Source organism: Suricata suricatta, chromosome 1 (genome assembly GCF_006229205.1).
Source record: "Suricata suricatta isolate VVHF042 chromosome 1, meerkat_22Aug2017_6uvM2_HiC, whole genome shotgun sequence".
Classification (NCBI taxonomy): domain Eukaryota; kingdom Metazoa; phylum Chordata; class Mammalia; order Carnivora; family Herpestidae; genus Suricata; species Suricata suricatta.
Genome location: NC_043700.1, coordinates 187,681,887 through 187,709,324, shown reverse-complemented (window position 1 = coordinate 187,709,324; position 27,438 = coordinate 187,681,887). Strand labels below are relative to the sequence as shown.

Below are 27,438 nucleotides of genomic sequence, written 5' to 3'. Positions count from 1 at the left end.
TTCTGTTGGGACACAGGCTCAGAGAGCGCAGTGGCTCATTGGGTACTGATTAGCCAAGAAGAGGAGGTGAGGTGGGAGCTGGCAGCGGGTGCCCCCATCTACCCTGCCGAAGTCAGCCATGGTGGGACTCCCTGGGGAGAGGGAAGGGAGAAACCTGAAGCCAAGGCATCAACGAGTCACCTGTGGCTTCCATTGGAATGTAAAGGACCATAAATGGCTCCTAGAGGCAGTTGTGATTTGTGAAAAGAGCATTGATCTTGAATACGGGTTCTGCCACTTTTTCCTTTACCACCAAGACCTTGGTTTAGCCTCTGTTTCCTCATCTAGAAAATGAGAGAGTTCCAATTATTTCTGATATGTTCAGGATACTCTGTTAGCAACTGTTTAATTTCCTACTGCTGCTGTAACAAGTTATCGTGAACTATGTGGACTAAAACACTAATTTATTCCCCTAAATTTCTGGAGGTTGAGTTCTGACATGGGTTTTACCTGTCTAAAATCTAGGTGTCACATGGCTGGTTTCCTTCTGGAGGTTCTCAGAAGAATCCATTTCTTTACCTTCCTTACCTTACCTTACCAGCTTCCAGAGGCCGCCAAGGGGTCCTTGACGTATGGCCTCCATGTCTGACCTTGACATTCCTGCCTCATCTTATAGGATTCTTGTGATTATATTGAATCCACTCAGATTACACAAGATATTGTCCCCATCTCAAGATTCCTCATTTAATCACCTCTACAAATTCCCTTTTCCATGTAAAGTGATGTATTCACAGGTTCTGGGGATTAGGATGTGGGCTTCTTGTCAGGGGGCATTATTCTATCTTCCTTAGAAACATATATATTTTATCTTGTTTAATTTTACAATATCAATCCTGAGAGCTACATTTTATTAAAATGTATTGGACATCTTTCATTTATTGACCCATTTACTAATTAATGAATTTGTTCATTTTTGTACTTCCTCATTCAGCAGTAAACATTGCACTGGTTACCAGAGGCAAGGTTTTGATGTGGCATGCCCCTTGAGACCCCATCTGTCACTTCTGAGATATTTCTTAGAATCACGTAGGGCTCTTTGCCCAGAGTAGAACAGTTGCTTAATAACTATTGGCTATGTGTGATGATGGCTGTGGAGGGCATTGGATCCGATCATAAGTATTTCAGTGCCCCTCTCCTTTTGTCAAATGGTAGGTTTATCCTTCCCCACCCCCTTGGAAAGTAGACCTGGCTGTGTGAGTTGCCTTGGCCAAGGAATCGTGAGCAGAGACGAATGTTCCTTTTGAGAAGTTGTGGTAAGAGCCAGCGTGTGATTGGTGTGAGCACACACAGAGATGTGGTCTCTACCAGTCTCGGTCTACCCACCAACCTATCTAGCCCACGAACATGAGCAAGAATTATTTCGCTATGCTGAGCAACCGAGATCTTGGGGTAGTTACTACAGCCTAAGCTATCATATCCTGACTATCACAGCATTCACGATCCCTGCACCTTTCCTGAAGACAGGAGACATAAAGATTCGCCTGCACTTTGGGCAGACCATTGGTAACAAGATAAACTTGGAAGAAAGCAGAAGGAAGGTACCCTCCATGGCAACCTCCATGTACACCCAGTTTTCACATTTGATCTCCAAACTCAAGGGCTGCTTTTACTGTTTTCACTTCACAATAAAAAAACCTAGATGGAAAGACATTTTGGAATGAGAGGCAGTCACAACTAATCAGTGACACAGCCGAGTCCCCCTTTTAATGACAGCCTCCTGAGCATTGACAGGTACAGGCTGGTGCATCAGAGCAGTGTCAGAAAACCGTACGATGGCAGCAGACACAGTGAGATGGGCCCTCTTAGCAGGTGTTACCTTGCTCTCCTTCCTCAATGCCTCTTCTGCTGCCTGGCGACTGTGTTCTCCAATGTACCAGTCGTTGTGCTGGACATCCTGTGGTGCAGATTAAATGAATAGTTTAGGGGCAAAAGGAAACATTCATTTTAATCAATTAATTACCTAAAGTGTACTTTCATTCCACCCAGGCCAAATCACAGTTTGATTTGTAGTAAACACATGCTACAAAAAGTCCATCCTTGGAGCTGGAAACGGACACAGGAAAGGTAATTACAGCTTGGGAATTATGAAATTGGCAAGACAGAGTCTGTCTGCCATCGAAAGTACCCAGAAATTTCACTTCAGGTATTGAGGAAGACCCTTTGGCACCACGCTCAACATGGATAAGAAATCTCTGCCTACCAGGGCTTTGTGAGTCTGTACCTGCTGAAGCTGATTAAGGTAGGACGCATACTGTTTGTGAGGCCGGTGTGGGCCTCATCCTTGTAGAAACAGCAGGGGAGGGGTGTCTGGATGGCTCAGTCAAACATCTGACTCTTGATCTCCGCTCAGGTCATGGTCTCACGGTTTGTAGGATGGAGCTCTGTGTTGGGTTCTGTGCTACAGTGTGCAGATCCTGCTTGGAATCCTCTCTCCCTCTCTGTCTGCCCTTCCCCTGCTCATTCTCTCTCTCTCTCTCTCTCTCTCAAAAAGAAAGCTTAAAAAAAGCAGGGGAAGGAAAAGCACAAATTGAGAGCATCTTTATAGCACTTGCTTCAAGCCACAAGTGGTGGACCTGGGTCTGTCCTGTACCATGATACATTATTATACCAGTTCAGTTATTTTGATTATAAAATGCACCACAACAGAAGGAAGGGCGGTCAGAGAGCTGTATCATGGATCTGCAATTCCTTTACTGGGGTCCAAGGGTAATAATATCAAACAGTCTTCTGCCTGAGTCCAGCATCTCCAAGGCCATTCTTCATTCCTTATCCCAATCCGTGCCTACAATAATCCTGTAATGTAGGCATGTCAGGACAGAGCAGGCTCTGGAAGTTAGCACCTGTCCCACAGTTGGCAAGAGCTGGGTCTTTGTTCTCTCTGAGTCTCTGGCTTCCTGGCACATGCAACAGTGGGTACCCCAAGCATGTGTGAGTGCTATTGGGAGAGGCATGAGCTAACTCTAGCCTAATTTTGCAACCTTACTGGTGACCACCCTCCAGTCTGAGGCCAGCCAGATGTGTTTGCTGTTCTCTGGACATGCACAGCTTCAGGGCTTGGCATGAGCCTGCCCTGCTGCTCAGGAACCCTCCCACTCCGTCTCCTCCCCTCTCCTCTGGCTCTATCATTCTCTTCTATCAAGTTGGTGATCACAGTCATCTCTTATTTAAGACCCCTTTTGGAATAAATTCCCTCACCTAGTCCCTACTCCCAGTGGGAAGTGGGTACTGGGAAGGCCCCGAGGCAGGGCCAGCTCTGTTCCACTCCAGCAAAGCCACGTGGCAGACTCCACCCAGAGAGAAAGGAGCCTGAGGGCCCCCATCTGCCTCAGAAGCGTGAGCCCTCTGAGTCCAGAGTGGTCTGCTGCTTCTGGAAGTCCTCACGCCAGTCCAGGGGCTGAGCAGGGCTCTGTCATGGTGCATTTCTTCTATTCTGATTTTATTTACTTGTTCAAACTGGTCCCACTTAGAGATTTGTTAGTCCTGTTTCTCCAGGTGCGTCACAAGCACTGGCAGGGGAGTTTCGGTGGGACTCACAAACAGCATTAAAGGACTCGGAATTGCCTGTGAGAGAAGTAGCCCCTTCCGTTCTCTTTCTAGCCCTTGGAATAATTCAAGAGGGGTGTTTCATTCCTGTTCTGGGATGTCCTCAGTATCTTTCTGGTATTTGTAATCTCTGCTGTAACAGAAGAACCATCCTTATGCCGACAGACATTAGCGAGCGAAGAGATCTTGCTACAATTTAATGGCTTTGTTTTGTTTGAGTTAAAATGACTTTTAAAAATGTGGTAAAATATACATAGCATAAGATTCACTATTTAAACCATTTTAAGTATATAATGCAGTGACGTTGAGTACCTCCTCATTATTTTGCAACCGTCACCATTGTCTATGGGCAAAACTCTGTCATCGTCTCAAATTTATATTTTAGACAGATTAAACAGCTCCCCATTCCCTCCCTCCCAGCTCCTGGCCACTGCCAATCTACCTTGTCTCTATGGATTTGCCTATTCCGCCCTCACAGAAGTGGAATCATGGATTTCATGGATTTGTTCTTTCGTGTCTGGCTTACTTCACTTAGTGTAATATTTTATGCTAAGTTGTAGCATGTATGGGAACTTCATTCTTTTTAGAGCTGATATATATATATCTGTATTTATACATGTATATCTATACATCAGCTATATATATATATCAGCTCCAAAAAGAATGAAATATATGTATATGTACATATATGCATGTGTATACGTATATATAATGGAGGTTTGGATTGTTTCCACCTCTTGGCTTTTTTGTCAAAAATGCCTCTAAGAACCTGGGTGCACAAATATCTGTCTGAGTCCCTGCCTTCAGTTCTTTGGGGGCATATATGCTCAGAAGTGGAATGTTGCTATTAATTTTAAGGTTACTTCCTATCCATGGTATGTGACACTGGTTTTCTCTTTAGAGTGCTGATACAAAGTGGAAAAAGAGTCAACTTTTTGTGAACATTATTATTGATCCTACACGAGTAGGTCACAAATTGTAAAGGGGGGATGAAATCCTTGAAAATCAGGGAACTCCTGATCTACTGCAAGCCGCTCCCATGCCTGTGGGAGCCCAGGCTCTGGGAGGCGTGTGATTTTGGAGAGATAGCTGCTTACAACTCAGGGATTCAGGTGCTTCTGAAGCAGATGAAAGAGGGAATGGAGGCCAGGTACATAAAAAGGGGCAGTGGCAGAGTATGTGCAAAAGTTTCCCAAAGTCTAACTTAACAGTATGGGACCCCTTTTAGAATTAAGGTGGATATTAATATAAGGGCAACAAAAGACCTTTAGGATACTGCAAGGATCATAGGAATGGAGCAGAGACATCTTGTGTGCTCTGTTTCTGCTTTAACCTTTCGCAAGCTCTGTTGGAGGACCGCAAGCATATGAAGATGTGGGATGGAGACCAGAAGAAGCATATCTTTCTGTGCCTGACAGTGAAATCCTTTAATACATAATGTTACAAGGTAATTGAGGGAAGGCGTGAAAGGTACCAAAAAAGTTTTGACCCACCTCTCCATATAGTACATGTAAGTGCAGTGTGGGCCAAGAAGACCTTAGGGATGGGGGATATTTTCGAAAGAGACCAGGAAGTAGATGAGGGACAAACAAGAGTATGTCTACCATCCCTTAGCATCTTTCCCTGCTCTGCGTCTCCTCTGGGCAAGACCATATCCTCTAGCACACTGTGTGGCATATAATAAGCACTCAATAAATAGTTGTTGGACTGTTAAAATGAAATGAGTATATGACATGTGGATACTTTATTGGAAAAAGAATTGCAGGGGGCTTGAGTGGCTCAGTTGCTTGATTCCAGCTCAGGTCATGATCTCACAGTCTGTGAGTTTAAGCCCTGTGTCAGGCTCTGTGCTGACAAATAAAGCCTACTTGGGACTCTCTGTCTCCCTCTCTCTCTGTCTCTCCCCTGCTTGCTCTCTTTCTCTCAAAATAAATAAACATTAAAAAAAGAAAAAGAATTGCAATATATAAATCAATAATCAATAAAATATTATTGAACAGCTAGTAAATACAAAGCACAGTCCTAAGTACCTCTATTTTTTGATTAATAAAAAAAGCCACTTTGAGAGTCGGAGAGTGTGCAAATTAAAGTGTGGTAAAAAGAGCAATATGAAATATAAAACACTGTAAAAATATTAAGATGCAGTAATATGTAGCCAGAAGGGGAAACAAAGCCAGTCATGATGACCTCCTTCTAAGCATCGTTCAGTAAAGCTCTCTTTAGATGCTAGGTTCATGTAGAAAGACACTGAAGAAAAGTATTTGTTTTACCTTTTCATCAGAACTTGTGGGGAAAGGTTTTCTCCAGCACATGTTTGAATAGTGCGACAAAGTTTCCTGAGGGCCGAAGCGGGCTGGGGACTGACATCTCTGGGGAGGATGGAGCTGCACGCTTTCTTCATGATCTGAAAAGGAAATCCACACACAAATGTGATTTTTTATTGTCTCACGCTGACCCCTTCCAACGAGGGGCCGGAACTCATCACTCCTTCCCATGTCTGGGGCCAACTTGTTGGTCGATGCCATTGTCCTCTCACTCTGGAGGGCGATCTCCTCTGGATTGTTATTTTGCTTCAGGTCTCTAGCCCCTTTCTCTCTAGGGCATCTGGAGTAATCTTTTTCTTTCTTACTTATTTATTTATTTATTTATTTATTTATTTTTGAGATAGGGGGAGAGAGAGAGAGAGAGAGAGAGAGAACAGGGGAGGTACAGAGAAAGAGAGACAGAATTCCAAGCAGGATCCACACTGTCAGCACAGAGTTGGATGCAGGATTTGAACCTATGAACCATGAGATCATGACCCGAGTCGAAAGCAAGAGTCAGATGATTAACTGACTAAGCCACCCAGGCGCCCCACATATGGAGTAATCTTTAAAAAAATGTAATTATGACTTTGCTACTCCTCCTGGCAAAAATCCTTACATACTTTCCATTACACCTGAAATAAATTCCAAATATTTTACTTCTGTCACTAAGTCCTGAATAGTCTTATCTACTCATCCATCCATCCCCCATCCATCCCACATGGTCTACTCTCTTCTGGTCATAATGAGCTCTGTTTAGTTTCTGGAACAAGCCAAGCTTGATCTCACTATTTTTTTTTTAACTTGGAAGAATAACTTTTTGTTTTATTGGAATATCACTTTTTTTTAACCTAAAAGAATGACTAACAGATAAATTATGGTTATTCAGACTTAGGCATTTGGCAGATATTTTATTAAATAATGAACCAAGGAGCCTGTCACTTTGTGAAAAACAACTGCAAGTATTTGTTGCCAATTATACAGTTAGACTTTTCTAGTGAAAACTGGAATATTTGGAAAATTTGTATCTACCGCTGTTGCATAACAGCATACCCAACAGTTAGACATGTCTGATGAGACTGGGAGGTATTACCTGCAAATGTGATTTAATAAACTATTACGCAATAAAATGTGTTAATGTTGGAAAAATTTGCTCAGGTCTGGGAATCATTTTCCAAGTGACCAACCAATGCATGATGCTACAAAATCATGCTTGGATAGAAGATTCTTTAAAAGACAGGTAGACAAATAAATTTTTAAGTAACAATACAAAAAGTTCACTGAAAGCGTTTAGATTTCCTGTGGTATCTACGTTATAAGATACTACCACTTGTCAAGGTTTGGTGTGGTATTTCCTCCTTATACTTCAATGAAAATAACATATTTCCACTGCATGGCATTCCCATAAACACTAATAAAAGATGAAATCAGGGCCACAAGGAAGGAGTGAAGCATTGGGAGAAGTACTAAGCAAAGGTATCTGTAAATATGTTAGTAATTTTAAGCGAGGATTAACTGTATAAAAACCATAAAGCCTTGAGAATATGAAAACAATATGGAAATGGAATACTGGACAGTAATAACATGGAAGAAAGGTGATTTGTGTGAGGCAGAACTATAAGCTCTATAGTCTTACTTCAGTTTAAAAAACATAACTAAAGTTAGAGTTCTGGTTAGTCGCTGAACAAGAACTTTGAAAAAGCAGGATACTTTGACAGTCCATTTTTGAAACAAAATACTAAATATAATCTGAGCAAATATTTACATGCCAGTTACTGTAACACTTACGTTATATGTATATTTATTCTGCTTCTTGTCATCAAAAAGCTGAATTTTTCTCTAAGCTTATGAAGAAGAACAAAGTACTTCTGAAACATTTTATGTTCTATTTTAATGGTTCTAAGAATTGTGGCTTTTAATGTTGAGCCTAAGAATGTTTGCTATAGGGAATTAGGTGTACAAAAATCTTTGCCAAAAAATGTTTGATTTCTTAATAGTTAAATTACATTCATCATAGTAAGTTAATTTCACCACCAATTTATGACCTTAAAAAGAGGAATCATGCTACAGACATCTCTGATTTTCAAATTTTATAAATAACGAAGTAGAACTTCCAAACAGTGCAGAATCCATACCATCAGAATTAGGGCATTCTGAGTTTCTTGTATTGCGTGGGAAAAGGGTATAAACTTCATATTTTGAAAATCCAAGCATGCTTTTATTTAAAATGTTAAAGATCACCTTGGAACAGTAGAATTGGAATGTGTAACTTCAAGGGAGAAAAAGGGAGAAGAATAAAGAGATGAACCCATTCTCTGGCGGGAAAAGAAACAAAGAGTCAAACAGAGTAGGGCAAATAGGAGACACAAAATAATGTAAAAACTGATCTAAAAGATTAGTAATCCCAATAAATATCAAAAGTGTAAACTAAGCATTTAAAAATTAGATGCAGAATGGTTTAAAAATTCCAGTTATGTACACTTACACACCTAAATAGAATGACAGCCATCACTAATGGGATGGAGACTGTATGCCAGGCAGATCCTAACCCTGGTTAGGCTGTAATGAAATGGCCATAGCTGTCTTTCCAACGTGCATCGGAATAGTAAGACCATACTTGAGAAAAGAAAATAACCATTATCAGCATTTTCTATCACTTGTTTTGTGTAGTTTACATAATAGTGTTGAGTGATTATGAATTTTTCATTATATTGTGGCAACTGATTTATCATATTTCAATTCTGAGTGCCTTCCTTGAATATTTAAAGAGTCCTACTTGGAAAACAGTGTGTGGAAATACCCATATTTGTCATCTATGCAGAGAATGAGTTCAATAAAACAAAACAACAAACAGAACAAAAACTTTGGTATGCTGTCAACTTTGCTATGTCGTTTTTCCCTGAAGGCTCTTTGGATCTTTGTTTTTAGGGAGGAAATAAAATTCTGAGTATAAAATCCATGGGAACTATTTAACTGAGTTTGTACTAAAATAATGGCAGCTAATCTTTGGATATTTTATATATATTATTAAATATACAATATATATACACACATACACAAATATATATGTGTATACGTACACATACATGTATATATACATATATACATGCATTCACATATAGAAATATATATACTCATTATATATTTTTACAGAAAACTACATTTGAGTTTTATAACCCCATGAAATAGGACTCTCTTATTTGGAGAACAGAGGGTCACATTAATAAAGAGATTGACACAGAATAAGTAGAATTTTGGGGAGGGTACTGTGTAGTGGTCAATAAAATTTGAGGCAGGGTAGCCTGATAAAAAAGCATGGGTTGTAGAATCATACTGTTACCAATAATTACAAATATTTCAAAGTTCTTCTGTATATAAAGCTGTTAACACAGTGCCTGACCTGTACTGGTCACTCAAAATAAATAACATATGCTATTACTTGTGTTGTTAATATTATAAGAGTCCTTAGGCTCTTATAACAGTCCTAGGCTTTTCTCTCATAAGTTATATAAAAGCATTTTATTTTAAGCAGGCACCCATACATGTTTATTGGCAAATTTTAGCTTACTCTTGCATGCAATTTAAAAAGTAACTTTATAAGCTAAGAGACATATCTTTTAAAGAATATTTATAGGCCAGATGAGTGATGGGCATTAAGAAGGGCCCTTATTGGGATGAGCACTGGGTGTTATGTGGAAATGATGAGCCATTAAATTCAACTCCTGAAACCAATATTACATTATAGGTTAACTAACTTAAATTTAAATAAATAAAAAAGAGAAACAAATGTTGATACAAAAAGAAAACATTAGTTTTCTATACTTTTCATCATATAGGTCTTTTACATCCTTGGTTAGGTTTACTCCTAGTATTTTATGGTTTTTCGTGCAATCGTGAATGAGATCAGATTGAAGAAGACACCAAGAAATGGAAAAATATTCCCTGTTCATGGATAGGAAGAATAAACATTGTGAAAATGTCATTGCTACCCAAAGCAATCTACACATTCAATGCAATCTCCATCAAAATTGCACCAACATTCTTCTCAAAACTAGAATAAACTATCCTCAAATTCGTATGGAACCACAAAAGACCCCGAATAGCCAAAGTAATATTGAAGAAGAAAACCAAAACGGGAGACATCACAATCCCAGACTTTAGCCTCTACTACAAAGCTGTCATCATCAAGACAGTATGATATTGGCACAAAAACAGACACATAGACCAATGGAATAGAATAGAGAACCCAGAACTGGGCCCACAAATATATGGCCAATTAGTTTTTGACAAAGAAGGAAAGAGTATCCGATGGAAAAAAGAGTCTCTTTAGCACATGGTGCTGGGATAACTGGACAGCGACCTGCAGAAGAATGAAACTACACCACTTTCTTACACCACAACCCCAAATTTAATCATGGCTACTTTGGACTGCCTTTCTTTAAAAAAGAAGGAGGGCACTTGTTGGGATGAGCATTGAGTATTGTACGTAAGTGATAAATCAAGGGCATCTACCCTCAAAACCAAGAGTACACTCTGTACATACACTATATGTTAGCTAACTTGAAAATAAATTATGTTAAAAAAAAAGAAGTCTCTTGGGAAACTCTTATTAGCAAGGTGCACATCAGGGGAATGAAGCTTTCCAGATTGGTTTTCCAGTCTAAGGCCCAGATAGTATAAGGCAGAAGAGGAGTAAGGATATGATGAACGTGAGGGAGGAAACTCTTAGGTCTAATGGGTCAGTTTGGCAGGGCATCCCTGGAGGAGGAAGGATATTAAAGTGTGTCAGTTCCCTACTATATGTCACATGACTGTGTGTGCATGGATAACGCTGTGAGTTAATATTATTGCTGGATTTTATGGCTGGGGGAGGGTGAGGATCTAAGAATTAACTTGTTCAAGATGACCCTGTTGCAGGGAGAGTGGCAGAATGGGAACACGGATTACTGGAACCCTCAATCATTCCAGTGTATCCCGTGGGATCTGCTTTCTCCAGCTCTAAGCACTCTTGTGGCTCAACAGAAAGAGAGCACAGGATTAGATCTGAACACAGAATCTACATAACATGTGGGGTGAAGAAAGAAATGCAAAAGAACACACTAGATTTCTCTGAACAAAATAATGTTAATGATATCAAAACCCACCAGCAGTAGTATTATAATACTATATTCATATGTTGTTACAGACGTATCTACAGACTGGTATCCTATTGGTTTTTATCTTTACAATCAATTAGTAAGAGAAGTCAATTTGATGTTCTTCATTTGACAGACTTAAGATAAATCTATTGCTTTTCGCCCGAAGAATTGGCAAAAACTAAAAGTTTGTCAAAAGCAACTGTTGGAGATGATGGGGAATGAGGAAGACTCATAAGCTGTTGGTGACGCTCATCTCTACTTTGGGAGACGTGTCTAGCACAACGAATAGAGGCACACCTCTGACTCCGAAATTTCACTCTTAGAGAAGCTACCATGTTGGTACATGGGAAGACTTCTAAAATACTGATCACAATACCATAGTGTTCATAAGAAGAAAACACTGGAAACCACCTAACTGATCATATTTAATGATGGATAAAAATTACTGTAGTGACATAATGGAATACTATCTATCAATGAAAATGAGCTAATTACACCTACACACATCAGCTCAGTGATGGCGAGGCTCACAAAAGCGAAGTCACGGTGCTGGGTGCAGGAATATTGTAGTGTGATGGCTTACCTGTTTGTTTTATAATTCTTGCATAAAGCACTCTTACCTCTGCTTTGCACACTTTGGTTCCTTATCATGAGTGGTGGGCTAAAGGAAATGTCAGAATTGACAGAATGTTAGTATTTCCCATGGTTGGTAAAATTCCACTCAAAGGCAAGGTCAGTCATAATGGACTAAGTCACATTTACAAAGGACTTTATATTTCACTGGCTGTGCTATAAGATTTTCTGTTTTGTAAGGTAATCGAAGGCTGGTTCTTTCTCTCTTTTCTCAACATAAGAAAACAGATATGGAACAAATTGACCCATGCAAGTTCTTTCCATTGTATTTCAATGAGCACATATCATGATTTTTTGCTTTTGGGAGCCGTGAATTCAGACTTTCCTTGTAACTACAGTCACTATAGAAAATGATAGGTTGGACTTAATAGTCTACAGAAATTGTTTACAGTTGAAGAAGAGTGAGCCTTAGCAAGCACGAGGAGAATAGAAATTATTTTGTTCCTTCTTGAAATGTGAGCTAAGTGAGAAAACTGTAGATTATTATAAAGAAATACGTAAAAGAAAATGGATTATAAAAATATAATAAAAGACAATTAAAACAACAATATGCAAGAGAAGGAAGGGGAGGTAATGGAGGATGGAGATCACGCCCCTGATGTGCAGCCTGGCAACGAGAGCTGACATTCACTGGGCACTTGCAACAGGTCTGGGACGAGTCAGCATTCATGGGCTGCATTTTCAGAATCAAGATATTATAGGAGCATGGACTCCTGAAAATTGTTTGGGTTTTGAAGTTGGACTTGACTTTAGTGGTTAGGAAGTCTGCCTCTCTGGGCCTCATTAATTCCCTCTGGCGAGTGGGTCAGAACTATCTCCTAAAATTAGTGTGGCTTTAAACCGGGATCTGATGGACAAAGAGGGGTTTTCCAAGTATGGAGAGGGTCGAAAGAGGGATTAAGTCATATAGACAGAGGAATAGCATGTGCAAATGTCCTGCATTAAGTGACGACAGGAGTGGAGATGGTGGGAGGCTGGCATGAACTGAGGCTGGGCCACCGGCCAGCCTGGGATCATGCAGAACCTAGAAGCACTCAGTTTGGAGGCCTTGAGTTTTTTGCCTGAAGCCACCACTAATTTACAGTGACCTTGTTCAGTGAATCACTGGCCTGAGCCTTTGCTTCCTCGAATCTTCAGTTGGGACAGCAATTGTCACAATAACCAGATCAGGCAAGTGTTAAATCAGATAATGACATTTTCAACCCCTAACCACCTATAAAAATTTGTTCAAAAGTAGCTGTTATGTTTGCATGTGGTCATCACCTGGGAATAATTAGAAATGGCCAACTTTTCCACCCCGGATTGTTTTGCATCCATTCAGTTAATCCTGTCTAGTTAGTTAATATACAAGCCTTCCAATCTCCCAAACTTCTCTAACAGTCAGTCACTTACAAATTGTAGGAAGCATAATACCATTTGCTTTTATAACAATTGTAACTCACAGAATTCCCTTGGGCCTCATCACTGGGCTTCGTTATCAAAGACCAAAGATTCCCTATGTCTCAGGAAACCTTGCTGAGCCATTAGCCAGGACGACAGTGGCCTGACTCTAGGCTGAAGCCCAACAAGGAATTCCTGGCTCCGTACCTGGTGATGGCAAGAGGAATCTCTTGAGTACGTTGATTTTGTGACAGTTGAATTGATTCAGGCTTCATCTGGTAATGAGGAACTGCATAAAGGAGTCACATGATGTAGTCAGGTTGTAAAAGGAAAATGATTGGGGAGTTAGTGAAACTTCTATAATTTCATCTGAGTAATCTCTGATGAGTAGGAGTGGGCTGTTGGTGGTCAGTGGGAACCATAACTTCACATATTCTGTAACATCCCGGCTCCTGGGAGGGGCTTCTCCCTGAGGCTATAAAAATTTCTTTGAATAGTGAATATTCAATAATATCAAGATTGCTGAGGTTGGAACTTATCAATGAGCTATTCGAGACACAGAGTATTACATTGGGAGGTAATTGATATTGGAAGGGCTTGAAGTAGAAGGGAACTGAAGTTGAATTCTGCATTCAAATTAAAAACTTACATGGGAACATAATTCACAGAGCTAAACCTAAGAACTGTTCTGAGCAATGGAGGGTACAGGGTTGCCCAGTGCTGGCCCAAGCGCTCCTGAATTCCCCCACCTCTTCTGTGAAAGGGCAGGGGAGCTCCCAGGATTCTGACATGGACCAGTAGTTCCTACCCGGCAACCAAAAGGTGTATGTTTTCTCGTTTTCTCCCTTTGATCTTTCAGTTTTGGAAAGTTCTGCCAACCATAAGGAACTAAAGTTATTTAATAATTACATATGCTGTGGGTGTTACCGCTATTTATTTCCTTTTCATCAAGAATAGATTTTAACCAGCCATCCAGAATCACCAAGGGCATGCAATAATACTAGGATGTGAAAGGCCATAAAACACTCTCCTAGTGGCTGTCCTGAGTAATAAAGTTAAGGAAGCATATCAACACTGACATGTCTTAATTCTGGTTGTTGCTCTGTGTTTAGTCCAAGGTTGGTCACAGACTGGACACCTCTGATTGAAGGGCTGTGACTACTTGCAATGTTATGGGGGTCAATGACTGGTCCACTAGTCCCCCATCCCATAAAACCATTTCCTGTCCTAAGCAGCCCTCCAGAGCATGTGGCCCTCACAAGTTGAACAACATGGCATCATCACACTGATAATCATGGCAGTCCAGGAAAACAGCATCTGAACAATTTAGTGAGGGTGTTGAGGTTTAGTGTGGAGAGGGGTACAGTTTTTTTTGTTTTTTGTTTTTTTTAGGTCTTAACATTATTTACAATCGCTAACCGACCGCCACTCTTCTCTCAGGGAACCTTGGGAATCTACAAACCCAAGTTAGGCCTCACTCAAGACGAATTTCTTTGGTATAGAGAAGAGCAGAATTGAGACCCACAGAGGCGACACAATGTGGCCCAAACCACATGGTGAGTTGGTGGCAGCCTCTGAAATCCCAACCCAGTGTTGCTTTGTGGACCTATGCCAGTTGTCTTCAGTCTTTGGGCCGTGGCTCAGGTCCTTCAGCTTTGGACGTAACTCACCACTCAAAATGAGTGGTGAATGGTATTTCAAATGTGAGCATGAACTTGCTACTGCTTAGAATTTTGCCAGTCCCGAGTGAGTGTTGGATCGCGATGCATCATGGCACCAACAATGGGCACACGCAAATGTGTGCGTGCATTCCAACGAGGGCATGCGTGTGTATACACGGGTGACATCAAAGCTGGGAGGACCAAGAGCTTCTGTGGAACAGTGGGCCGGACACGTCTTTCTGAAGTGGCAGAGGCTGGGGTGCCTGGGTGGCTCAGTGAGTTAAGTGTCTGACTCTTGGTTTCTGCTTAGGTCATGATCTCACAGTTTGTGGGTTTGAGTTCTGTGTCAGGCAAAGCCTGCTTGGGATTCTGTCTCCCTCTCTCTCTGCCCCTCTTCTGCGCTCTTGCTCTCTCTCTCTCTCTCTCTCTCTCTCTCAAAAATAAACAAATATTGAAAAAAATAATAATAAAGTGGCAGGGGTTGACAGCGTGCCTCTTCTTCTCAGTTGCCTGTGACCTTTAGCTCACCCCCTCCCCCGATTTAAATCATCTTGTTTCAACCAGGGGGCTCTTGAATAGACTATGAGATCCTGGGCACATCTAGATCACGTCATCACGCACACGTGCTGGTGTTCATACATCCCACGCTCTGAAACAAGCCTTTTTAAAAATGACTAATGCTATAAATCTGGAAATGGAACATAAGCTGATGACATCATGGTATGAAAACAAATGTAAACAGCTCACCTCTCTCTGTTCCAAGGACCTGTATTGAATTTAAAAAAAAAAAAAAAACAAGTGTTGAGTGACTCTTAGTGATAGAGAATTTTCATTGAACTATGTGTTTTGGAGTAATTGGTCAGTAGAATTTGGGCAACATTTTTGTTATAAGTATCAATTTCTTAAAACCTATAAATAATTCTCCAAAAGACAAAGCAAAAATCAAAACATTATGCTTTCCATGTGATACAAGAGGCAAATATATATCCAATCTGCTGATGAAACCATAAATTGTTTTGACTCTAATGAAAACAATTGGACCATAGCTGTCAAAAACTGTAAGAATGCTCCCATTTTCATGAATGAGACTTAGTTCCTAAGAAGACACCTGAAATCCGGACCAAGCTCCATGCACAAAGATGTCCAGGGCACTCTTACTTATAGTGTCAAAACCCTGGAAACAATCGGCACTCCCACCGAAGTGAGAACTGCTAAGTAAATTTTGGTGCTATACTCACTTACTGGAATATTATAAATGCATTGTAAGTATTTATGTAGACTATGAAATAGGGTTAGACTGTTAAGTATGTCCCAATGTTACATGGAATGTTCAGGTTAGAAACTGGGCTTGTGTGTATTTACATGCAGGTGTGTGTGTGTGTGTTTGAACTGACCTTGGAGCCCAGGCCTCCTGACTCACAATGGCTTCACAGACAAGAAACCTTTAGCAACAAATAGCTTAGAGAGACATTGAATGTCTTGTCTGAAGCTAGCCAACAGACACACTCTTTTTGTTTGAAAGACCTCGGTGTCCCCTTGGGTTCTGGAAAGAGGACATACTTTCACAATGGACAGCAAATCAAGGCAAATCGATAGGCTAAGTGAAATGGATAATGAATCCATTCTAATGAGTGGTTTGAGAGTCTCCCACTGAGTCTTCCCCAGGACTTTGGACCTGGCAGCTCGAAGGGCTCAGGCTTGTCAAAGGAACAGAGCTATAAACACGGCTGAGAAGCCAACCGTCTGCAACAGGAGGTGCTTCTGTACATTGAGATCCAGCCAACGTTTTGCTTGAGAGCTCTGGAGTTAAAATCAAATGTAAGTAGAGAAGTGGGGAAAAACCTCTAGTTTCTCTACTTTAACTTTTGTTGATTCAAGTTAAAAAGTGATGCCTCCTTTATGATTTCCCTCCCTCCATCTGCCCTTCCTTCTTTCTTTCCTTCCTCCTCCTCTTTTTTTTTTTTTTTTAACTACTTTAGTTTGGAGTTGTCTCTGCATTTCCTAAGGCAGAGAGTCACACTGTCGGGATTAGACCTGGATTTCCAGGGACTGGCCGCGTCTTCTGTCAGCTGTGGGAACTCTAACAATGCTTTCACGTCTCTGAGGCTTCTTTTTCTCTTAGGGATTTGTGAAAATTAAAGGAGACAATGAGTCTCTCTTCGAAAACTTCAAAGTGCTAGGTCAATTTGACTTGGGGTGGGCAGCACATCATTTCTCCTGGAATGGGTTCTGGTCCCTAAGATATAATTTGAGTCATCACTGTACACTGAAGCATGGCATTTGCCCTATGAGATGGGTTTTGTTGGTGGAGAAATGGCCTTGACCCTTGGCCCAGACAATGGGGAAGTGTCCTGGCAAAAGATAAGGAGGAAGAATGTGTTTTTCTGGTAGGCTTTGTGTTCTTTAGATGATATCCATTTCTAGCAGGATGCCAACCAAAGTCACAAAGAAAAACAAATAATCCTGCTTGACCCCAGCTGTCTAAAGCTGATCTCTCCACTTCCTCCTTGGTTGTTAGTGATTGGAAGGCCTATTGTCCTTGGAGGCTGACCGATGAGTTATGGACTCAAGGTCATCTTGGGTGGCAGCCATCTGCTATTTGCGATGCATGAAGTGGACCCACAGGAAGAAAGGGGTGGAGTCCGTAGAGTGCCCAGCAGCAGAACGCCATACCAACTGGGAAAATCCAACAACTCCCAGAACAGGGGAAGCCAATGAAATCCTGATTGGAACAAGGTCTGGCCTTCTCATTCAGCAGTTACATGCTGTCCTCCTTGCCATGATTATCTATGGATGAGAGGGGGTAAGTGTCTTGTTGAGTGACAAGTGAGAAGTGTGACTTCTGATTCTAGCATTCTCATAAAGCCAAATAAGAAAAGACCGATCGATGGACAGACAGAACAAAAGAAAGAAAATAAATTAACCTCTGTGGTCTAGATTTAAGAGCATAGGTCAAATGCTAAGACAAGGACCATGTCCCTCAGGAAGCCAATGAGAATGAGGGGGACCACTGTGGTTGTTGGACAGAGACTTTCCATCAGTCCCAGCAGACCCATCCCTTGTTGGGGAACTTCCTCATTGGGTGCAGGAAGTGAGTGTGGAGGGCCTGGACGACAGCTCCGTCTTACCTACTTTCACACCATTTATGGAGCCGCTAAGCTCACCTGGTCGTTTATGCACGTGCTCTGACCTACTTCAGCTATTTGACAACAACTTCATCAAGAAGGATATCATCTCTATTTTATGGCCAAAAAACAGAAAAAGGGGTGGGGTTGTGTGTGTGGGGACCTGCCCAAGTTCACAGAAGTGGTATGTGGCACAGCTGTATTCAAACCCAGATCTGTGTGGGTCTGAATCTCATATATATATATATATATATATATATATATATATATATATATATATGTAATTTTGGTACTGGGCCGCCCTGTCTTTCTTGTGAAGAATAAAGGGTGAGGTGCAGTACAATGTCCAACATCTTATTCCGTAAAGCTGCAGACCGGACGCCTTTGGTGGAGGCTTATGTCTTCCATGGAAACTGGTATGCTCTTGTCTTCATTGCACCAGTGAACACTGAATCTATTCACGTGGCATCATAGAACTTCAGGCTCAGATCTGGATCTTAACTTGTTTTGCATTAGTTTTCTCACCTTTAAGGTAGGAATCATAATATATCTTGAGCTTAGCTATTATGAAAGTCAAGTGTGATAAAGTCTCTGAATCAAATAGTATCTTGCCCATCACAGACATCAATGCATAGAAATTCCCTTCTTTGTTTCTCAGGACTTACCTCATGTAAGTCCGTTAAGCTTATCTGTCTGCAAGGAAAAGAAATACGGTGTTACATAAAATACAGTTCATAATGATTGAGATAAAGTCATTCTGAGCCCTTAAAAACCTTTGATTGCACTTTCATTGCCAAATTAACAGCCCATGGTCCAGTGTCATATTCATCACTGTTCTATAAAGTGACTGCCAGGTTATTTTTCTCATAATTTTCTAAGCAACAGAAGAAGTTACGAGGCAATATGAAAAGCGGTGACAGAAAGGACACCAATAAACTAGCTTCTCATTTTTGGAGCATTTAAATAACGTCCCCATATCTCCTTATGTTTGGTTTTCCATGTCGAATTTCATTAGCACGGTCAGACCGGCTATTGCCTTGATTGCAAAGCTCTTAGTGTTTTGCTTTGAGGAAGTGTCAAGAGTCTTAGTTATGAAGTTAGGGTACGGAGGGATCCTAGGAGGCCACGTATCAGAGAAAGGATGCTTGCGGGAGAGGAGACAGAGACAGGAAAACCATGGGATGAATAATGGGGCAAGAACTCAACACACAGTGTGGTAACGTGGGCCATTCTTCAGAAGAACCAGCAAGCCTTTCATGGATACTGACAATCAAGTCAGTTGGCGCCTCTGAGCTTCATTTTTCTCATCTGTGAAATGGCTACAAGGGCATTCATCCTAGAGGGTTATTGTAAGGATGGCTAGTGACAAGGATGTTGGGGCTAGAGGTCTGGCCATCAAAGGTCGCTCTGCGGGAGGTTTGTTGGCCTGCTGGGCCCCAACACAAGTATGATAATGTGAGGTGCTCAGTGGGCACTAAGCTGTTGGGTCAAAGTCAGAAGGAGGAGAACGATGAAGGGCATGGGGGTGACAGGCACCTTCTGTCGGCCAGGTCTGCCAGCAAGAGACTGGCCCTGAAGCAATGCCAGGAGGTTGCGGTGACAACATCAGCCCCAGATGGACACTGTTGACCTAGAGTGATACAGCTGAGCCCAGGAGCACGTGGCACTCAGGTCTGCATCTTGCTCTCAGACAAGTGGACCGAGGGCCACATTTTGTAACCTGGTTCATCAGCTACATTTGCACCCTACCTCCCCCCCCTTTTTAAAAATTATTTATTTATTTACTTTGAGGGAGAGAGAGAGAGAGAGAGAGAGAGAGAGAGAGAGAGCGAGCGAGAGAGCGCATGTGAGTGCATGAGCAGGGGAGGGGCAGAGAGAGAGGAGACAGAGAACCCCAAGCAGGCTCTGTGCTGTTAGTGGAGCCCAGCGTGAGCCTTGATCCCATGAACTATGAAATCATGAGCTGAGCTGAGATCAAGAGTCTGGTGCTTAACATCCCCTGAGCCTCCCAGGTGCCCCCTCCCGACCTCTTGAAATGGGGCAAGTGGGAAGCTAAAGAGATATGATCAGAAGTAACAAAGTAGAATAGTATTAATTATTTGGGTTAAATTGAGGCTAATTTCTGATTTTGACTTTTAAGAGACTCATTTTAGGAATACTGACCTACTGGCCATGTGACTTTAACATGTGCAATTGATTTTAGACTTGTGATTTTTAAGTTACAAAAGTCAAGCTGTCTTTGACTCCATTTATAAGGAGTTTGAACTGTTGAAGAACATTTGAATTTTTCTAAATTTATATATTTACCTTACTAGGTTTATAAAAGTTGTTAAAGAAAGTATTGCTCATTAGGGTTTAAAGTTAAATGGATATAAAGGATTTTAAATGTTTAAGGAAATTTAACTGAGTTTGTAAATAAGTCTTATTGTCTAGGATCCCTTAACCTTTTGAGTGTGTCAGAGTGACTACTCTTCTGTTTAGATAAAATTGCTCAATTTATAAATACAGCCATATACTTTATAGATGGAAATTTGAGGCTTTAGGAAAGCTGGGCTTTGGAATTGGTAATATTAAAAATGGATTTTTAATTAAAAAATTAAAAAAAAAACTTTTTTGTTTGTTTTTGAAAGAGAGAGACAGAATGTGAGCAGGGGAGGGGCAGAGAGAGAAAGGGAGACACAGAGTCCAGAGCAGCTCCAGGCTCTGAGCTGTCAGCACAGAGCCCGATGCAGGGCTCAAACTCATGAACTGTGAGATCATGACCTGAGCCAAAGTGGGTCGCTTAACCGACTGAGCCACCCTGTTCCCCCCATCCCCCAGTGAATTTTCAAGTGAAGAACTCAGGTAATTTTAGAAGTGTTTTCTATGGGCAACAAAGTCTTTGGGCATAGAAATGGCTATGTTGAGAAGACCCCACAAATTATTGGTTCCCTTTACCTGTAAAATGAAGGCATCGGGCTTTGGTGATGATGGTGGGGGTCTCTTATATGAGATTTATGAAGATAGAGACCTACACAGTCAAAAATGGAAGAGCGGGGTGGGGACTTGGTCCCCTCCCCAAGCACCACACTGCCTCCTCCAGGGAGCACGTCTTTCAGCTCGTGTGAATTCTCCTGTGTTCTGTTTCGGTGACGGCCAGCAGAACGTGGTCACCGAGTGCATGGCATGAATAAGAGTCCCCACATCCTGTCCTGTGCCTAATAGGCGCTCAGTGTGTATCTGAGGAGAATACATTTTACTTTAGCACTAGCCCTGGGGCACCTGCGTGGCTCGGTCAGTTAAGCGTCTGACCTCAGCTCAGGTCACCCTCAGGTCATGATCTCACAGTTCCTGAGTTGGAGCTCTGCATCCGGCTTTCTGCTGTTGGCCTGGATTCCACTCCCCTTCTCTCCATCTCTCCCCCAATTGCGCTCCCTCTGTCTCTCAAAAATAAATAAAACATAAACACATGATAAAAATAGCCCTTCGTGAGCCTTCCTTAGATTTCGCTTAGTTTTAAATAAATTGGATTTGAATCCTCACTCAGCCTTGTATGAGTTCTGTCACCCTCCACAAGTGAAGTCTCTTCTCTGAAGGTTGGTTTTCCCACCTGTAAAATGGGTAACCCCTGATCCAAATGGGGAGGGCTGATTAAGGGTCTCACGAAATAATACGTGTGAAAGCTACTTGGAAGAAAATAACAACTTCCATCTACAGGACACCTTTCACAGCCCCTTTCTTTGAAATTAAACTTTCCTTCTGAGATAATGGTAGGTCTCATGCACATGGAAGAAATACTACAGAGAGGTAATATTCACCCCATGTCCCCCCATGGCAACATCTTGCAAAATATAATAGTAATAATTCACATTCATACTCTAAAATCAGTAGTTCCCACCCAAGTCCCCGCTCCCATGCAACTTGGTGTGTCTTCTTTGTAATCTGTGCTTCCTCTCTTACAGGACTATGTTTTCTCAGTATCGCTACAGACTTTTTTTCCCTTCCCTTCCGAAATCATCAGGATATATATTTTTGTCCCCAAGATTGCTCGCACTGATGTGGCGCCAGCTTTGCCGGCTGAAAAGGGAAAACCGTAGTTAGGCAGACAGGTGTTCTGTCGGTTAAACAGCAGGCACCTTATTTCAATTACATTTTGGCTGAAGCCTGCACTGTGGGGTTGGAGTTTGCTGAAGAGGCAGGGAGACGATGTGGCTCATGACCTCTCTGCGTTTCGTGTTCCCATCAGTAACCTGGGGGTTGGGATATTGCTTTCTGCACGGTGCGTCTGTGGGGCTAAATGAGGCAAAGCATCTGAAAGACTCCCGAGTGTAACAGGAGCTCAGCAAATGTCTTCCTGTTCCGATGACTCAGGATGCTTTTACTTGGTGCCTGTGTCATGGCATTAACATCACAGTGGATACATTGTTGGAAAGTTATTCCCTTTCTAATCTCTGTCTAATTATGTCAAAGAGAGAGTCTCGATGTAGCAGTTACTTTATCCAAATAGTGCTCTTGCATTTTTGTTCTCTTCCCTTTTAGGAGAGAGAGAATTTCACAGGCTCAAAGGTTGGGGCTGAAACTGTGTTGCAGTTAATTAAGGTAATGATGTTTCCCTTTTAAATTAATTTATGTACTTTAAAAAGTGAGCTGAGCAAAAAAATATTAAGTGCATGGATATTATAAAATCGTAATAAAAAATCATAATAATGGTATGCAAGCGGTTGAGAATGCCCAGCGAACATTCCCCAGACTTCGAAGCTCTCTTCTGGTTTTCACTCGTCAATGAAGGATTTGTGTGTGTGTGTGTGTGTGTGTGTGTGTGTGTGTGTTTATGTTTGTTTATTTTTTTTGAGAAAGAGAGAGAGAGACAGAGCATGAGGGGGGAACGGACAGAGAGAGAGGGAGACACAGAATCCAAAGCAGGCTCCAGGCTCTGAGCTGTCAACACAGAGCCCGACGTGGGGCTTAAACTCATGGACCACGAGATCATGACCTGAATCAAAATCTGACTCTTAACCGACTGAGCCACTCAGGCACCCCCATCAATGAAGGGTTTAAATGGCATTTTCCTGAACTGGAGTGCTCTGATTCAACAATCGTTTTTGTGAATCCAAGACTTAGTTTTAAAATAGAGAATGGCCCCTGAAGTAACAGCCGGACCCACATTTACCAGCAGGAGAGCTGAGCCAATGGGGACAGGCTGCGGGCGTCACTGCGCTCCGTGGCTGCAGGATGGTCACACGTAAATCACCGCCTTCCGCCACAGAGGGCCATCCACCTCCAAGTGCCTGCGGAGCAGCTGGTGGAAAGGGAGCAGACACTATTCTTCCTTGGCTCAAGCAGCTCAGGTCTCTCGTGTCCCTTCTGTGTTCCAGGGAGGGGAACCTAGCAACAGTCTCATGTGGCTGTTCACAGGCGGCCTGATGTGGGTCCTTAGTAATGGTCATCTGACTACCTACAGGGGTGCAACTCAAAATCAATTTGGAAGCTCTGGTCCTATAGCAAAACTCTTTCTTATTCCTGGTGGCACTCTGGGGGTCCTGCACAGGCTCTGCAGGGTGCTGGCCCCCCACTAGTCCTACACCAACCCTATCACTTTGACCAAGTCACCTAACTTCCATGAATCGTAGTGACCTTACGTGCCCAATGGGTAGGGAAGTGGTTCTTACTGGGCACCTACCAGGAAGCAGCCACTGAGCCTTAGAAAATCCATACTTTTGGGGCACCTGGGTGGCTCAGTCAGTTAAGTGTACGACTTCGGCTCAGGTCATGATCTCATGGTTTGTGAGTTCAAGCCCCGCATCGGGCTCTGTGCTGACAGATCAGAGCCTGGAGACTGCTTTGGATTCTGTGTCTCCCTCTCTCTCTGCCCCTCCCCTGCTCATGCTCTGTCTCTCTGTCTCTCGAAAATAAATCAATGTTAAACAAAATTAAAAACAAATAAAATCCATACTTTATAGGGCTGCTGGAAAGATCCGGTGAGATGTTATACGGAATATAGCGATTCTCTGGAGGTGTTTTTGGTGAGGAGACCCAGCCAGGTTCCTGTCGCTTGCAAAAATGATTAAGCAAATTTAACTCTAACTGCGGAAACCCCAGAGATACAAAAAGCAAACTTGTAAAGATTTGAGAGCCACTGCAGTGGCTGGAGTGATCTGGACCTGCAAAGAAACTCATCTGAGGACCACAGGAACATCATTTTAGACACTAGAAGCCTGAGTGTACGTAGATAAGGCCTAAGGACCCTCAAAGCTGGTATGGCAGATACATTCCTAAAACCTGGCTCCCCCTGGGTCCTCAGCCCTGGCGGCACATCAGATTTATGGGGTGGGGGGAGAGCTTTAAAAAATAATGATTCTGGGTGTCTGGGTGGCTCAGTCGGTTTAGTATCCGACTTCAACTCAGGTCATGATCTCACGGTTCGTGGGCTCGATTCCCACACTGGGCTCTGTGCTGACAGCTCGGAGCCTGGAACTTGCTTCAAATTCTGTGTCTCCCTCTCTGCCCCTCCCTTGCTTACTCTGTGTATGTGTGTGTGTCTCTCTCAAAAATAATAACATTAAACAATTTTTTAAAAGTGATGCCTGTGTCTACCTCTCAGAGCAATTAAAGCAGATACTCAAGAATAATACTTTTAAAAAAGCTTTCCTAACTATTTTAATGTAAAGCCAGAATGAGAATCACTGCACTAGAATATACAGCCTGTATTTCAAGAGGAGACTAGGGTTGTGGGTGCCTAATTCTGTCACGTACAGATGGGACATGATGTTCAGGTGTTTTTCTTTCTTTCCTGTGCTGTGACACAGATTATCCTAGGTGCTCGAGAGACGTCTCATAGCCCCTCCCCGCCCCTCTGCCACACGGGACGGTCATGCTGTTTGCACAAAGAAGGGAACTCAGAACTATTTAAGAGCTTTAGGAGATTATACAGCCAGCCGTGGCTCGGCTGGGATCCAAACCCAGTTCTTCTGGGTCCCAACACCTGTTCTTTCTGCATGAAGAAACGGAAGGAAGATCAAATCCGCTTTTTTTCCACACTGAGCAACCTCATCGCCTCGGATATTTTATTCATCCTATTTTCTATCTCTCTACTTCTCTGAGTTTTGACCAGTTCCTAAACCCATTAGACTATTTGCTCAGTAGTTTCAGGGATGATATTTTTATGTTCTCAATTCTGATGATACCACGTCATGGGTTTGATGATCTATTATTGTTGCCTTCCTGCCTCTTGTGTTTTTGAAAATAGATATCAAGACAGAGCAAATCTGGGGACTCCCAGTCTGGCTAGGGGCCCCTGGGAACTGCAGAAGGAAATATATGTTTATCAGACATGTACTATGTGCCCAGCCTTGTGCTCGAAACTACATACAGTGAAATGAGTTAGTCCCTACCTTCTGGGTGGAACAGACTTATATCCAAATAGTTATTATACGGTGTGGCGAGGGCACAACAGGACATGGCTCAAGGTAATAAGAGTGCAGTCGCTGTTGGTCACAGACATGTGTGGGGTGGGCACTGTGAAGGTGCTTGGCACGAATCACGTGTAATTCTCACATTAGCCCGTGATGTGGGTGCCCTTGACCACTACGGACAGCTGGGGCTGGGCGGAGGCTAGTGCTTGCCTTAAAGCAGTGTCTCAGCCCATGCACTGCTGACCTTCAGGGGTTATTAATTTCTTTGTTGGGGGTGGGGGGCTGTCCTGTACACTGTGGGGTGTTTAGCGGCATCCCTGGGCTCTACCCACCAGGAGCGCGCCCACCGCCCAACTAGTCACAACACAAAATGTCTCTGGGCACTGCTGGTTCCCCTGGGGGCAAAGTCGCCTCCAGTTGAGAAGCACTGTCCCAACTCTGCCGGTTGAGAAGAAGGAGGACCTGAATTTCCACGGGGGCAGCTGGCATGGACCCCGGAGGGCTTGTGTCTCTCCCCTCACTGCTAGGTGGGCAGAGAAGCCGACAGAGGAGGGGAGATTGCATGGGGGGCGGGGAGGGGTTGTTGCATGGAGAACTGATGGTAGCAGGAGGCTGAAAGGATGAACCGATGGAGACATGTCCACCAGAAAAATAAGGCGGAAACGGGAATTTTAGGTTTTGAACGTTCCCCATCAGAACCACTGATGACTCGATTTTTCCACAGAAGCCCAATATGTACCTGATTTTGAATTTTTGTATCTATGAAGATTGCTTACTGACTAATGCGTCGTGCCCCAACCTGTTGATTCAAGCTTGGAATAAGGAAGCATCGCTCACTCCATGCAGGAACAAGAGAGAAATGCTAATCTTGTTCTGACGTCTAAAATGAGGCAATTTTGGAAATTCAGAGTCTCTTGGAGGGAAAAGAAATGTCCATTCACAGTTGCTACATTTTGTGATTGTTGTGTTTTTAATTATTTGTCCTAATGGCTGTAATGTTTTTGACAAGTTGGTACCACTCCTTCAGCCTCGGTGGTGAGAAGCTGGGCGCCAGCAATGGTCTGCAGGTAGTCTGAACCCCTTTGGTTTTTACATAAAAAGGGCTGATTCTGTTCGGGCACTTAACATTTTCTTTAATAACTAGTTCAGGTCTCAAGTGAGCCTTTGTTTCAATAAGTCATTTCATTGCAAAGAAGATGTATTTTCTGGGACTGAATGGGAATTCAGGTTTCTAAGGTTCTTTTCCCTCAGGGCGTCATTGGCCACTCCAGGGACAGGAGCGGTAGCCTTTCTGCAGGGGTGACCGGTTCCCCTTGGCGCCCTCCCCTACCCACCAGCAACAATATCAAACTGTCACCTGGGTCCTCTCTGGATGTCGGGAAAGGTGTGCCTCTGAGGGAGCGGTGACCAGCTGCTCTCTGGCTGGGGCGGCAAGGGCTGGTACTTCTTCGGAAGAGTGACAGGTGGCCTGAGGGAAGAGTCACGGTGACAGTGTGAGCAGATTTGCCGCACAGGTGGCTCTTCAGACAGCCCTGCCCTGCGCGTCCCCAGCGTTGGCCCGGAAGTCAGTTTTGGGGGACTGGCCACCTTACAGGGCAGCCTGACCCATTTTGGGGAGCCTCAGTTGTCAGAATATTGAAGTCATTCTCCTAATGAGCCTAAAGCTCCCCCCACTACAATGTGCTCTTTGGTCTGGCTCTGTTTCCCGAAGGGGGCGGTGTAATCTTCTGCAGGGTGTCACAGGTTTCTCAACAGGTCACCTGTCTGAGTTCTAGAGAGATGGGAAGATGTGAGCTCTTGAAATGCCCCAAAGAAATAGGAACACGTCTGAAAGCCAGTGAATGGTTCACTCGCTCATTTACAAGGCATATCGGGCACTGTTGGTAGAGGCTGGAGATGCAGAGAGGAGAGCCCCTGTCTTTGGCTCAAGACACATCCCAGTAGGGTGGCAGAGAGAGAAGCCACAAGAGGTGACCAGCAAGGCTAGTATGCTCTGTGTCCTCCTGGGGCCCACGTGGGCCAGTGGAGAGGCTGACTCACCGGAGCCTGGGAAGTCAAGGCTGCTGCTCTCACTTTCCTATGTGTGTATGATAAAATCATAGTTGTATTTCTACATATACTATGTAGAAAATGCACATACATGCATAAATATACGTCACATCCCGTGACTTCCGCACTAGGAGGAGGGGAGGCATAGAGAAGCAGCGGGCCCACCAAGAGCCGAC

At 42.9% G+C, this 27,438-nt stretch overlaps 1 protein-coding gene across 1 annotated transcript in view; it reads right to left on the bottom strand.

The window, feature by feature from the left end:
* CLNK (cytokine dependent hematopoietic cell linker) overlaps positions 1-27,438 on the bottom strand; it is a 153,039-nt gene that overhangs the window by 10,524 nt on the left and 115,077 nt on the right. The window contains exons 10-16 of the mRNA XM_029952384.1: positions 26,571-26,681; positions 18,488-18,515; positions 15,445-15,463; positions 13,244-13,325; positions 11,644-11,684; positions 5,853-5,986; positions 1,856-1,933 (exon numbers count right to left, since the gene is read on the bottom strand). Of these exons, the coding sequence (XP_029808244.1) occupies positions 1,856-1,933; positions 5,853-5,986; positions 11,644-11,684; positions 13,244-13,325; positions 15,445-15,463; positions 18,488-18,515; positions 26,571-26,681 (493 nt within the window). The remainder of the gene's footprint in view (positions 1-1,855; positions 1,934-5,852; positions 5,987-11,643; positions 11,685-13,243; positions 13,326-15,444; positions 15,464-18,487; positions 18,516-26,570; positions 26,682-27,438) is intronic.